The sequence below is a fragment of the Xiphophorus couchianus genome, unplaced genomic scaffold (genome assembly GCF_001444195.1).
Source record: "Xiphophorus couchianus unplaced genomic scaffold, X_couchianus-1.0 Scaffold1000101, whole genome shotgun sequence".
In the NCBI taxonomy this organism is placed as follows: Eukaryota; Metazoa; Chordata; class Actinopteri; order Cyprinodontiformes; family Poeciliidae; genus Xiphophorus; species Xiphophorus couchianus.
Window position 1 is genome coordinate 28,670 of NW_020963014.1, and position 13,756 is coordinate 42,425.

The 13,756-nt window shown below is 39.8% G+C and overlaps 1 protein-coding gene across 3 annotated transcripts in view; it reads right to left on the reverse strand.

The window, feature by feature from the left end:
* The window catches only part of tmcc3 (transmembrane and coiled-coil domain family 3), a 63,515-nt gene that overhangs the window by 4,894 nt on the left and 44,865 nt on the right, over positions 1 to 13,756 (reverse strand). For all 3 annotated transcript variants that reach the window (XM_028011785.1, XM_028011786.1, XM_028011787.1), the window contains exons 2-3: positions 2,298 to 2,468; positions 1,228 to 2,018 (exon numbers count right to left, since the gene is read on the reverse strand). In XM_028011785.1, the coding sequence (XP_027867586.1) occupies positions 1,228 to 2,018; positions 2,298 to 2,468 (962 nt within the window). The remainder of the gene's footprint in view (positions 1 to 1,227; positions 2,019 to 2,297; positions 2,469 to 13,756) is intronic.

Here is a 13,756-nt window from a genome sequence, read left to right on the forward strand (position 1 = left end):
AAATCTAAAATCCAATATAGCAGCTCATATTTTAGTTTTAACCTCAACAGATTAAAGGTTTTAAAATTCTTTAATCAATTCTGTACAGTTCAAGAATGGAAAATAAAAGAATATTTAATAAAAGGTCACATTTGTATTCTTTTGCGACCTCCCTCTTTTCTGATTTTGAACTATCTCTCATTCTGTTGTAAAAAAAAAGTTTTTGTTTTTCGCTCATTTTTCTTTCATTTTTAAAAATCTGGCAGCCAGAGAAGAGAGTGATCTAAGACTGTTCTGTGCCGACGTTATTTTTTGTATTTCTCCGACTGTTTTCAGTCTTTTCGATGCTTAGAAGAAGAGCACCTGTTGTTTGTTGTGTCTATGGGGCTCAGCACTGCCCCCTATCAGTGAGGCACGGTACTTTCTGCCTCACCCTGAGCATTTTAACTGCGTATTTAGGGCCAATTAGAAAGGCTAAATATGTCACTTACATTTGTTAAATGTACTAGACAAACTGTGAAACATCAACATATGCAGAAGACGTGAAATTAAGCGACTATTGTAGGCGATACGAAGAGACACAGCTACGGATGGATCCGCTGAAATTATCTGTTTTGTTCATTATGTGTGACACAGCGCCCCCAGAGGTGAGACACAGCACTGCACTGCTTTCATGTATTTAAAAACCTAATTTATATAAAAGTCAAGCGGATATTTTGATTTTCTCTCATCACTGTTAGCATCCATTTCACTTCTTGTGTATTTAACTTGTAAGGATTAAAGGTGAGGCTCTTAAAAAGCTTGTGTTTGCTGATATAATGAATCCTAACACCATCTGTGACAACATAAGTTTTGAGCCGACAGTCAGTGAAATGTAGCTGGTTCTTTCTACAAAACACAAACAAAACACTCTGAACACTGCAGAAACACAAAATCTTGCCAAGTAATTTTGGTCTAATTCTAGGGGAAATATTTTGGTATATTTGAAATAAGACAAAACTAATTTACAAGTAACTTTTCAGCAAGACATAGGAGGCAATAACATGGGGAAAATGACGTTATATGTAAAATAACCTGTCTGTGGAACATTTTATCAGCATAAAGGAATTGTTGATGTGAAACAAGCTCCTCTATGTAAGCTAGTTTTTTGTCTTGTTTTAAACAACATTTGCTCTAGAAACTAGACCAAATTTTCTTGTTCAGATTTTGTTTGCAGTGACCGTCAGTGGTTCTTCCTGCGCTGCTCACCTGTATCTCTCCTCCTGCATCACCTGAGTAAAGTAGGAGTAGTCTCTCTTGAACTGCGTGTTCATGGAGTCCATGTCCTCAGCCAGCTGAGCCTGAGCGTCCCTCACCTCCCGCACCATGTCCAGCACCTCCAAAAGGCGTCCGCTGGAATCGGACCTCCCTGGGCCCCCTGACCCGGTCACAGATCCCCCAGCCAGGTTCCCGTTGGAGTCGGCCGACGCCGATGTGCCGGTGGAGCACTCGTCGTCGCTCTGGTACTTTGAGGGTTTGGCGACGGCGTTGGCGCTGCCGCTCAGGCCCCGGGACGTCCCCTCCGCCTGCAGCCCTGAGCCGCTTTCCATGGAGCTCTTCAGGTGGGCGATGTTGTCGGCGCTGCCGAACTTGTTCCTGATGAGGTTGGCGATGTCGCGCGGCTTGTTGAAGAAGAACGGCGGCGAAAGCGAGACGCCAGGGCCGATGGTCTTGATCTTGTCCAGCGCCGGGTGTCGGCCAGAGGAGCCGATGTCCCGCAGGCTGTCGTCTTTGCTGCGGGAGGCCGAATCCTTGCTGCTGCAGCTGCTGCTGTCCTTCTGGCTCTGCTTGCCGCTGGTCTCGCCGTCCTTCATGCGCCGGTGGTACTGCTCCAGCTTCTTCTGCAGACTAGTGATGGTCTGCGCAGACTTCTGGTTCCTCTTCTCAAACACCTGGCGGATCCGGGTGACCTGCTGCTTGTCGGCGTTGTTCACCAGCTTCAGGTACTCCGCCACGTCCTTGTCCCGCGCCTCCTGCTCCACCTTGATCTGCTCCGTCACCTGAAGTTAAAACCAGCAGGAGGAAAGCTGGTCATAATTAATGCTCGACATTTCTCCTGTTTCGCTCATCAAATCCTAGGGATGGTTAAAGGGTTCAACTAGGCCTGTCGCAATAGTTGAAAGTTGATAAATTAAAACCAACTCAATCATTTTCATTTGCATGATTTATTGTTTCTCTCTTTTTCTACCAAGAACTGGTTGACAAAAAGTTTTGACACTCCTAAATAACTGGATAAGGCTGTAACATAACAAAGTTCATCTGGATGTGAGTAAACGCACCTTGAGGATCTTCTGCTGCAGTCGGTCGATGCCGAGCGCTCCCTTTGTAAAATCCACGCCGATGCCATCGACTCCATCGCTGTCCACCACATCCAGGTTGGACTCTGAGGAGCCGCGTCGCATCGGCACCGGGATGCTGAGGGTGTTGGCATCGTTGCTGCTGCGCTCTGCCTGTGGACACAGAGACGCCTCGTACTCAATACTCTGTATTGGATTAAAGTTCCAATAACATGACGAAATATTATAAATATTTTCTATAAATTGTGCATTCCAGTGTGGAGGAACGAGGAAATAATCAAGAGATTAGGGCTGCAATTAATGATTATCTTAGTAAGCAATTATTCTGACGATTAATCAAATAAAAAATATGGCACATCCTACAGATTTTTTATGTAACCTCGTCAGGATTTTTATTCAACATTAAAAGATGCAGATACACAAATAAATCAATTCTTTTCTAAGAAAATAAAAATTTTATGCTGTGCTTATACCATAGGATTCCTTTAATAAATATGAACCAGGTGAAGATAAAACTATGCCACTTGAAGAGTTTCTGTAAAACATACAGAGCAACGGTGTTTTTTATCCTAAAAATGCTAAATGTATAAATATTTTTGTTCAGTTTTTGGCTTAATTACTGTTCTGGACATGTTTTCTTTTCACCAAATTGCCTTTTTCAGAGTCTGCATACTCCAGTTAACAATTAATCGATTACTAAATTACTTGAAAATGATTTCAATAATCGATTAATCGCGATTAATCATTTCAGCCCTTCTAGAACTCTGCAGATGAAAGAGGCTCTTGTTTGCCTTTCAGACAAACTAGGCAGCGTCGAATGACAGATGTGTCCAGGTCTGAAATGATTAATCAGGTTATTGTGATGAATAGATTATGGAAATAATTGTCAACTAATTCAGTAATTGATTAATCATTAACTGGAGTATAACAACAACTAGGAAAAAATGCAGTTTGGTGAAGAAACAACAGTAAGTAAGCCAAAAACTTTGCAAAAATGAAATACAGTTTGAATTTAATACAAGCACCTTTATTTGTAAATATGTTTTATAAAAACTCCTCAAATGGCATATTTTAGCTCCAGCTGGTCCAAATTCGCTAAAGGAAAGCTTTGTTGTGGCATTTTAGACAATAAAATGCTTATTTTGTTATTTAAGAAGGAAACTGAATTATTTGTTTATTGCATCATTAATAATTTCTAATATTGTATAAAAAGTTTTAAGTGGTGAAATGAAAAATCAACAGTTTCTTTGTCCGATTAATTGATTAATTGATATCTAAAATAATGGCTAGCTGCAGGCCTGGATGTGTTTTGGAGGTTTTCTCTCCTCCCTGTTCTGCCTCTTAATGAGTCCATCTAAACTGAGGAGTGAGTGGAAGATCTCCAGAATGCAGAGCTAAACATGAATACCAAATGTGAGGATTCTTCTGTTTAGAGAGCCGATGAAACGGGCGCAAAAGGCAGTAAATCTGTTTTACGGCTGCACAACAGTGAGGAGCCCTGGAGCTCCAAACAAACAGCCTCCGGTGATTCTTGTTCACTGCACCGACCAAGGCGGAGGATTACATAAGGACACCTAAAATATTACTAATTCTGGTTGCCAGGAAAGCGAACCAAAGCAAGCTGCTGACATCCCCCCGAAGGCGGGTTTTTATCCCCCTCGCAGAGAGAGACGGGCTGAATACATGACACTGTAATTGTGTCCCGTGGTTGAGAGCAAGACAGTCTGTGGCGCAGCCTGCAGAGTCAGCATTCATCATCCATCACAGGCCCACAGCATCAAAACACAAGCGCAGCATGTTTGGATGAAAACACAGACAGATGTAAGTCTGAGAAACTGGATCCTCGTGTTGTCACCCCGAACACACCATCCCACGTTATCAGTTAAACACCTGCTTTCTTTAAAATCAGATTTTGATGGGTTGTGAAGGATGTTCTACAACTTTAATCATTACACAGCTTTAGCCATTTCCTTGTTAAAATCTGTAATAAGAATTAAAGCAGGGCTTCTGTTTACAGTATAACCAGGTTGGTTGGCTCAATGAGGGAAAGAAAGCTTAGAATTACATAAGAGGCAACAGTTGTAGGTTTACAAACCACTGTGGGGTTTCTGAGTCCAACCCTGGCAATTACTCAACTAAACACTGCAGCTGGAGGTATACAGATAAAAAGCTTCGTGTTTATTTACTAAAGCTGAGCAGCCTGCAATAAGATGCTTCAAATATGTGCACATTTCAGAGCTAAAACAGCTACAAATATTAAAATAATATGAAATAAATTATTATATTATGCCTTACCTTTGCTTTTTTCTTAATAAACACTTTTTGATGGAATCAAAAGCCTTTCAGGAAGTGAATACCATATGTGGATAATTAGCCAGACCACCAATCAGCTGCAGTTTATAGGAAAATGCTTTGTTTTATGCAGCATGTCTATCCACAAATAACATTAATTCAATAACTTCTTGTTCCAAATTATTCAGTCAAGACTGCTAGCTGCAGCTGATTGAGTTTCTAATGGGTTAATGAGCATCTGCGTGTTCAGCCCGTCAACTCGTATGAGCTAAAACACACTGGTTATGTGGAGAAAAGTGCGGCTTACACAATTACTACACAGCTTTCCAATCTAAAGAAGGTTGTTCTGGTGACGCGGCTGTTGAACCGCACATCAGAGAAACAATGTCGGTCAGAAATGACATTAGCACCTGAACAGTAAAAGAAATTTCAGACTTTTATTCACAGTTTGTGTCACAAGTGTAAATTCTCCACCGCAGCAAATTAAAGTGAAGCCAGGTTCAAAGTCAGAGCACTTCTAAACGACTCCATAGAGTGCTGGTTTGTGAGGTCTGACTCACAGACATTTCTTTCGACCATTTCGTCCTCTCTGGACAAACCACTAATTAAATATTTACTTTATGGAGTTAAATTCAAGCTGGAGACTTTGCTGTGCAGTAAATACTTTTTGTCTTGGGTGGTCATTGTGTTGCACAAGCTGGGTGATTCAAATAAACATCATCTCTCTGCTACTTCTGTCTGTAATCTCAGCTGTCTTGTAATCCACTTGTTATTTTTGTTTTACTTTCTAAAAAGACAAACGAGGGAAATTCTCCTCGGGTTCAGATATGAGAATTAATCCATAACAAAACCAAAATATTTGTTCCAGTCTCTCCATCTTTGCCTCTCAAACCTGAACAGTCGTAGCGTTGTGTGCGCTCCCCCTGCTCTCCCTGCACGCATTTAAAAGTAGGTCTGAGGGCACCCATAGCGAGCATATGTCTGAGAGGACACACGTGCCCGCTTTAGAGAGCAGATATCTGGTCACTTCTCACGATGCGACCCTGATCTGCATTCTGGGCATTTAGAGAATTATACAGATGGATGGACATGGAGCCAAAACACACAAGGACATGTCCCCATGGGAAACCAGAGGGCTGCATGCATGCTGTGGCGACAAAAATTAAATAAAGAACAATTTAAGCATGATGTGAGCAGAACAGAGCATGTTGCAAGTGAACTATGTTTTCACAAATGAAGAAGCAATCATTAAATGTAAAACCCCGACGACTGAGGCGGTTCACTTACATCTGATCTGGTTACTGGGTTCATAATGTAAAAGTAAAAATGTCACAGGTCACATTTCTGATGTCAGAAATGTGACCTGTGACATATAGAGATATGTGACCTGTTCTAACATAGAGCTACTATGTGAGAAAAGCTGCAACATAAACAAGTCGACAAAAAGATATTGCATTTTCTCACCACCTGAATGTCAACAAATAAGAAGACCTGAAGGGATCCTGAGGCTTTTGAATTATTGAGTAAAGCGAATCATTAAAGCACGTTGGAAGCAGTTAAAAAGTGAGAAGGTTTTATTGCAACGGTCTGAGAGAGAGCAGGCGGATCATTTAAGTTAAACAACTCCCTGATGGTTGCAGCAGGTTATACTTAATTTCCATTCAGTAAGTGGATGGATAATTTCTCATCCTGAACACGTAAGCTTGTTATCTTTATTAACAAGCTTACGTGAATTTTCCAATTATTAAATAGGGTCTATTTGGGTGATTTTGCACCAACTGTCAAAAGTTTGGACATTGCTGGTTGTATATCTTGGTACATTTACAGCTGATTTCCTTTCATTTTCCTTCTATTTCATAATTATGCTCAACTTTGTGTTGGTCTATCCAAATAAAATACATTGGAATAGGCCTGTCACAACAAATTTTGCTGGATGGTGAATTGTCCCAGACGTTATTGCGATAAACAATAATATTGCTGTTTTGAGACCATTTTCAAGTAATCTAATGGTGACAGTGCAACAATGCAAATGAACATTTAACACTAGAACTGGAAGACATTTTAAATATCCAAAATAAATAAACAAAACAACATAAATAACAAATAAAATGAACACTAAAGTCTCTGTAAGCAAAATTATCTTTCAAAAAAAAGGGCTAGCAGAGACCAAACTACCAGACTGAAAACTTTTGTCATCCAGTTTTTGGTAGAAAGAAAGAGAGAAAAGAGAAAGATTATAAATTACGACAGGCCTAATTGGAGCTTCTGTGTTTTATGTGGCAGATGTACATAAACACTCTTGAATTGTGCAGTAAAAGATGCAAGATGAGCCAGAAGGCAGAGAGGTAGTTTGCATCAGGCTTTTGTATTCAAACTAAATGATTAGAAACATGAGCTGTGCTCTGTACACGAAAAATATTCAAAGTCTGGCAGCTCGTCTGGCCTCAGAGAGTCAATGGCAGCATGGAGAAAAAGCTCCTGTAGTTGGTCCCCACATGGAAAGATGAGCCATTTACCGCGGCCTGCAGTCCACTGTTTTACTTTCCACCAACACAAAGCGGAGGAGGAAACAAATCCAAGACGAGGAAACCGTAAACAACACAACATAACCCCCGCCCTGTCACTCGGCTGATCAGCACTAGCCGGGAAAGGCTGCAGCATTTTGTCAAAAATCAATCAGCTTTACACGGTCTAATGGACAAATCAATCCTGGACATTTTTCCATTAACTCCAGGCAGTTTGTGGGGAATTTAGAGCCGCTTTTTCTTCAGATAAGCACCAAACATCAATGTTATTTAGCGAGCGTCAACAGCGGCGCCACAGGAGGCTTTGGCGTAGAAACTTCACCTCAGCAATGAATATTAATGAGCTGATGGGACGTTGGAGAAAACGTTCAGGGTCCAGCGAAATAAAGCCAACAAAAATAAATTGTACATTACACAATAATAAATGTGTAAATAAATGCTTAAAAACCCAGTAAAATGTACCGTCAGCTGTCTATTGGTGTTGGAGAGACATCCGAGAGGCAAAACAATTAATTAGGTGCTCTTGATTCTGGGACAAATGAGTGCTTAAAGCAGAGAGTGTGACAGATTACACCACATTAGTCATCCATTAGTCCCAAACCCCGCGTGGGGCCGCGCTCCGTCTGAACCGGTGAGCCAGATTAATACTGGCAGGGGTGAACTGGTGTGTTGGAGCGCAGGGGAGGAAGTAATGGGATTGGGCGAATCCCGATCAGGAGATTTAGAGGGCGAGGTGTTTATAAGTGGGTTAGTAAAGACAATCGCAGGAATCTGTCACATTAACAGAGTGGAGTCATGTGGAGAAATAACCGCCTCGGATGGAGCAGGAGACTAGTACTTAATGTAACCATGACAACGATACTCAAACAGAGAGAAAAAACACAAAAACAAACTTAGTTTACACATCAACAGGAGAGTTAGATACTCATTTAGCAATGCACTACCAGAAACAGCAGCAGAGTCGCTTTGAATACTATCAAAAATCCATTTAGTTACTTAGAATATTCAGTTTTGACATATAATTAAACTAATTTTAAACTTAGAAGCAAAAATCTTTAAGATACGTACTTATTTACATCATAAATGTACCGTATGCCTCCATTTAGGGGGCTAATAATAACATACATTTCTATAAACTTTTCTTACGTCTTTTGATTTTGTGCTAACACTTAGACAACAAGTAGTCCCTTCAAAATAAAAGCATTACAAATCAAACAAGAAGTTGATCATATCTTATAGTAATTAAAAGTGATAAGAAACAAGTAAATAAAGGAATATAGAGTTATTTACAAACTCAGTTCACCAAGTGAAACATATTGCAAAGATTAATTACACTGATTTTACAAGCCTAATTTTGGTTAACTATGATTATTTTCTGCTTGCAGCTAATAAAAACATGACATTTAAGATTAGAACATTAGACCTGACCAATAAATGAAACATTTCATGAAAAGTATGTTTAATACCAGTGCTATTTTAAAAAGGTACATTTAATCTGACAGCACAAATTCTCATTTATTGTGTTATCATATGACTGTACATAGAAGATGTACGGTTGCATATTGCTTGTGGCTCTTTTCGCGTAAGTCCTGTCGCCAGGCTAACGATAACTTGAATATGTAACGCTAAAACAAGCTTAGGTGGCAACACTCAAAAAAGCATTATTTCTGCTTAGAACATATATAAACTTAGAATCACTGTCATAAAATGAAAAATGGCTATCCCAAACAACTTGGCCCGATCGCAACATAAAAACTGTTGAGTTCTAGTAGAGAAGATAAAAAGAAAACAGAGAAATGAAGAAAAAAAAACACTACCAAATTTACTGAAAAGGAAAAATCAGCTTTCTTTAGTGTTTGGTGGTGATAAGTGGACTCCCTCCTGCCTTGTTCATCATGCTGACCTCCTCCCACACCCTTCCTTTTTCACCAAATGCAACATAGAACCCTGCATCTCGTTGGACAAGTATGGCGATGTTCTCGGATATCATTTCAGGTTTTCGCAGGTTAAATTCGCCAAGGCAGCTCTGTTCCAGGAGCCAAGAGAAAACAACCGATCCTTTTTATTTATGACTGCGCTTCCTGGGGGCTACAGAGAGCGCTCACACATGAAGCCTCATGCATCACTCTGCCGAAGGAGAAGGTGGAGGTTACAGGAAGGAGCGCACCTGCAGGTGAATTCAAATCCAGTCAGGCTACAAATAAATCAGATGAGAGTCGCTGGTGAAAGGAAAAAATCAGAATGCAAACATGAAATGAAAATCTAGTTTGGTATAAGATGAAATGGGGAAGAGGGATCTGCCTTGACTTCATTACCCTGCAGGGGAAACCCTGTGGGGCAGAGGGGGAGCTGCAGAAAGACACAGCTCCCTGTGGGGGAAAATTATCCAGAGAATAACGACTGAGAAAAAAACAGCAATGGAGCAGATGGAAAACGAGAGACAGGCTGGCAACGGATCTCAAGCGAGAGCAAGTGAACCCTTACTGCCACATTTCAGGGTTTTTATTGGTGGGAGAGTCAGAGTGCTTACCTACTGCACAGGTATTTAATTTTCTAAATCTATAAAATGATGATAAAAACGATTTCTCTCTGTCAGAAAATGGTATTCTTACAAGAAAGTATTGTTTCACATTTCCTCAATAAAGCTCTAAAGAAACACCTTAAACATAGTAGGCTCAACGTAGCAAAAACCTGATCAAACCTTAATTCATAACATTCAAATATTGCATCTGATTTTGGTATTTATGTCAATTTCTCCTCTTAATAAATAACGTCTTTCATTCCATCTTGTTTTGAGATTTTAATGCATATGTTTCAATTTAATGTCTTCAGAAACACTGACAAAGTAAATAAGTACAGTCTTAACTTCACCTTTGCCCTTTCTACAGTTACTGCCTGCATGCACACTTACACCTGCCTGGGGCCAGTTCAGGGCGGGGCAGCGGAGAGTAGACAGCGTGCATCATCACTTCAGCGAAGCACCGACTTCAGGTCTGAACTGGTGACTTTGCAGACACGCCTACGGGCCGAACTGACGGCGGGCAGAGCGGGACACGTTCCTGTTCTGCTGCTCTGTTCGAACATGGATCCTAAAGACGGATTGCATCGAGCTGGACTGTTTTCATTTACTGGATATTCACCGATTGACTTAGAGATATTTTAATTGGACCGTTTTTGACTTTATGCATTAGATTAAATAGATTTATAAACTCAATACGTGCAAAAAAATGACTGTAGATTATAGAAGTCAATGCATTTATTTAAAATAACTTGTACACAAATAAACAAATATATATAAGAGTTTTATTTTGATTATTTCCTCTACCAATTGTGGAAATAGTCAAAAGAAGAAAACTAAAAACAAAGCAAATAGAACAAAGTACAAAAATAGAAATAAGTACAAAAATTTAGGAAAGAAAAAAAAGTAAACCTGATGCATAATTACTAATAAACAGTTAAAAATGTGTAAAAGAAAAAAAACAAGTAAACTGATTCATGAATTTAATAAAATATACAAATATTAAGCAACTAAAAAAAGATTCTACTATGTTCTTCATGACCCAGAGTGACAGGTGAGTCAAACCATCTGCTTTTGATTGATCCTGAAAAATAACCGCTAGCAAACAACAATCAGAAACCAAAAATCGGTAAATAAAAAATCACAAAAACAAAAGAAAGAAGTTAAGCAGACTGCATTCGCTGCAAGATGTTTTCAGATAAGGCAACGTAAGTGTAGTTGGGAGGCAGAAATGTAACTTTAGCCGCAGTAATTAGTCAGTTCCAAGGCGCATTAACTTCAGTGCATAGTGAGAGGATGAGAGAAGGAGAACTGGCTGCCACTGACAACAGAAACGACAACAGATGTAGTCACAGCTGAGATCTCTAAATATCTCCGGAGGTTTCCGACCACATTTACAGGAAAACTACCAGGCTCTTTACTCCAACAGGTACAGCATTCACTGCCTTCATCTGCTTTACATTGCGGTGTTGCTGATTTGTTTCCAGTCCAACCCTGCAACCGTAACGTCGGCAGGTGCTCCTTTATTACGCACATGCACAAAACGACAGTGGTGTGTCACGCTTTCTGTCATCGGGGTTACGACAGAACAAAGAAGGGTGTCACTCTTCACTCTGCTTTCACTGTGACAGAGATTTTATTTTTTTAAAAGTACAATCTAGAAGTTTTTTCTCAAGCCAACGTGTTCACACAGTCACAGTTGGAGTGCGATGGCCTCTGAAAAGCCCACAGAGCCTCGATAACAAACCACAGATGGAGGGATGAAGGGTGGAGGGTCAGAGACCAACTGAGACTCGCTGCTCTCATCCTCCGCTCACCCATTTCCCTCCGACACTCAGAGCAAATTTAAACTGTGACAGCTAAAAGTGTTGCTAGGGGAAAATGGTCGCTGCAGACTCACTGGATGACGCAGATATCTGTAGCACAACAAGAAAACAACAGACGTCCAGGTACTGAACGCATCAGCATCCATTATCCGCCTGCATCGTGATCGAAATAAAACTCTTCATGTGTCCAGCTTCTACTTTTTCCATGAAATTAGAAATTCTAAGAATCACTGTCAACCATTTTCTGTCGTCATCTTATTCTTACACAGGCTTGCTACACAATTTGCTTTAGATTTCTGCTAAATTTGTGTCTAAATCACCTCTTTTTCTTGCATTTTACAAAACATCCTGTTTCCAGGTTTAAATCTTTCTCCAATATCGAGGGTAAAAACAGCCAAAGTAAGCTTTTTAAACCAAAGAAGAAAAGTAGGCAGCATTCATATCTGAAAACCAGAGACAAGTTGCCATTTCTTCCAGCTCCATTTTAGCCATGGACTGGCCGGGTTTTCAGATTAAATGGGCAGCATTATGGTTTCCAGGCGCATACAATGAACTATGTTAATACAAAAATGGTATATACTGTATATGTATGTATATATAAAATATGACTTAAAAAAAATGAGTTTGCAATTAAATGCCTTTAAATTGGGCCTCAAGCAAAGACAAAAGAATAATATTATTACATGATATAAAGCTTAAAAAAAAGCTATTATTTATACAATAATTAGAAAAAAACTAATTTAAAATGGAGGGAATACACAAAGCAGTTAATAGTTGAGTTAGGAATGTCAAGTTTATACAAAGTGAAGCAGACTTTATGTTAGCTAATTGTAATATGCAATCAATGGAGATATTTTATCTGCTCAGTGACTGAAGACACAGGAGGTAAATGAACATATAGGTTAATTTTTGTGTGTGTTTGTTAAAAACAACGTCTCATTTTCTGTCACATTTCTGCTTTAGTAAATGAGGGGAAAAAGATGAATACAGTAGCTTTTTCATTTGGACTCATGCATTTTCCCAGAAACCTGGAGTTTTTTCTTGCAAATTGTTACTTCTCTAGTAGATATCTGACTATTTCAATGTAAAAAATCTGATTTTCCAGTATCAGTGAACCTCCTGTCTGGTCTCCTGCTGCTGTGCTTATTAAATTAAAAGGCATCCATAATTTCTGCCGGAAGCCATGACAGCTCATTTTATCTTCAAATGTAAATGATTTATTTCACAATTTGAAGGATGATTTAGGGTCAGGAGTGTTAAACTACTTCAAGATTAGTTTGCTTTTAAGTAAACAAAACCCTTTGGGGCAGATTCCAACCACGAGAGCAGAGGTCAAAGTTCATATGTACAGTAAATGGAATTAATCCACTACAGTGGTCGACCAACAACACAGGGAGATAACCCAGTGGAAGCATAAATCACACGGAGAAACACGGAGCTGTGGATGGATATTGAGCTAAAAATCAATGAACTACTGGCAGCTGGTTTACTATCACGGGTCTGCAGCATGGTCTAATGATGTGGTAGAAACACACACTGCCACAACACACACACTAAAAATATGAATAACGGCCTGCAAGTTTACCACAGCGTGGGAGCCATGCGGTTGATTGTATTACATGATAACACACAGTTTGGGACTCGATACAACGGAGAAGTAGTAATCCTCCGCTCTTGCTCTCCGCTTCATTCGTAATCTGAGATTTAAAGCTCTTCTTTCCAGGGAAAAAAGATTATCCACCGCTGCTCTCTTCTTCTCAGACAGCAGCCAGAGATACGAGGACAGATGTGAGCGCCTGAGGAAAACGACAGGAGTAGCCAAAGGGATTCAAAGGACAGCAAGGAGGAGGTGAAGCAGATCAAAACTGGCAGAGAAAAATGTGAGATAAAAAAAGCAAACGTTCAATGTCTGAACTCCACAAGTGGACAGTCAGAATCAGATCAGAGCTTTCAGACAACCAGCTATGTTGGAGTTCAGACTGTGGCTTTTAAATACCAAAATGTGTCCAGTTTTAAAAATTGATCACAGCGTACAGGTTTCAGATCAATCCTTGGCCTTTTGTTCTCATAAAGCTCATTTGAATCAATCAGCTGAGCTACAAAAACATAGCAGAAACTAATCTATAAACAATCCGAGAGCAAATTTCCTACTGACATCATCCAGCAACATCAACAAAGTAACAAACACAAACTCTAACAGGGTTTCCCTCAGTGTATTATAAGCCTGGCGGGCCACTAGACTTTACTTGTGCCCCCACCGAGCTAAGCATTGCTTATTTA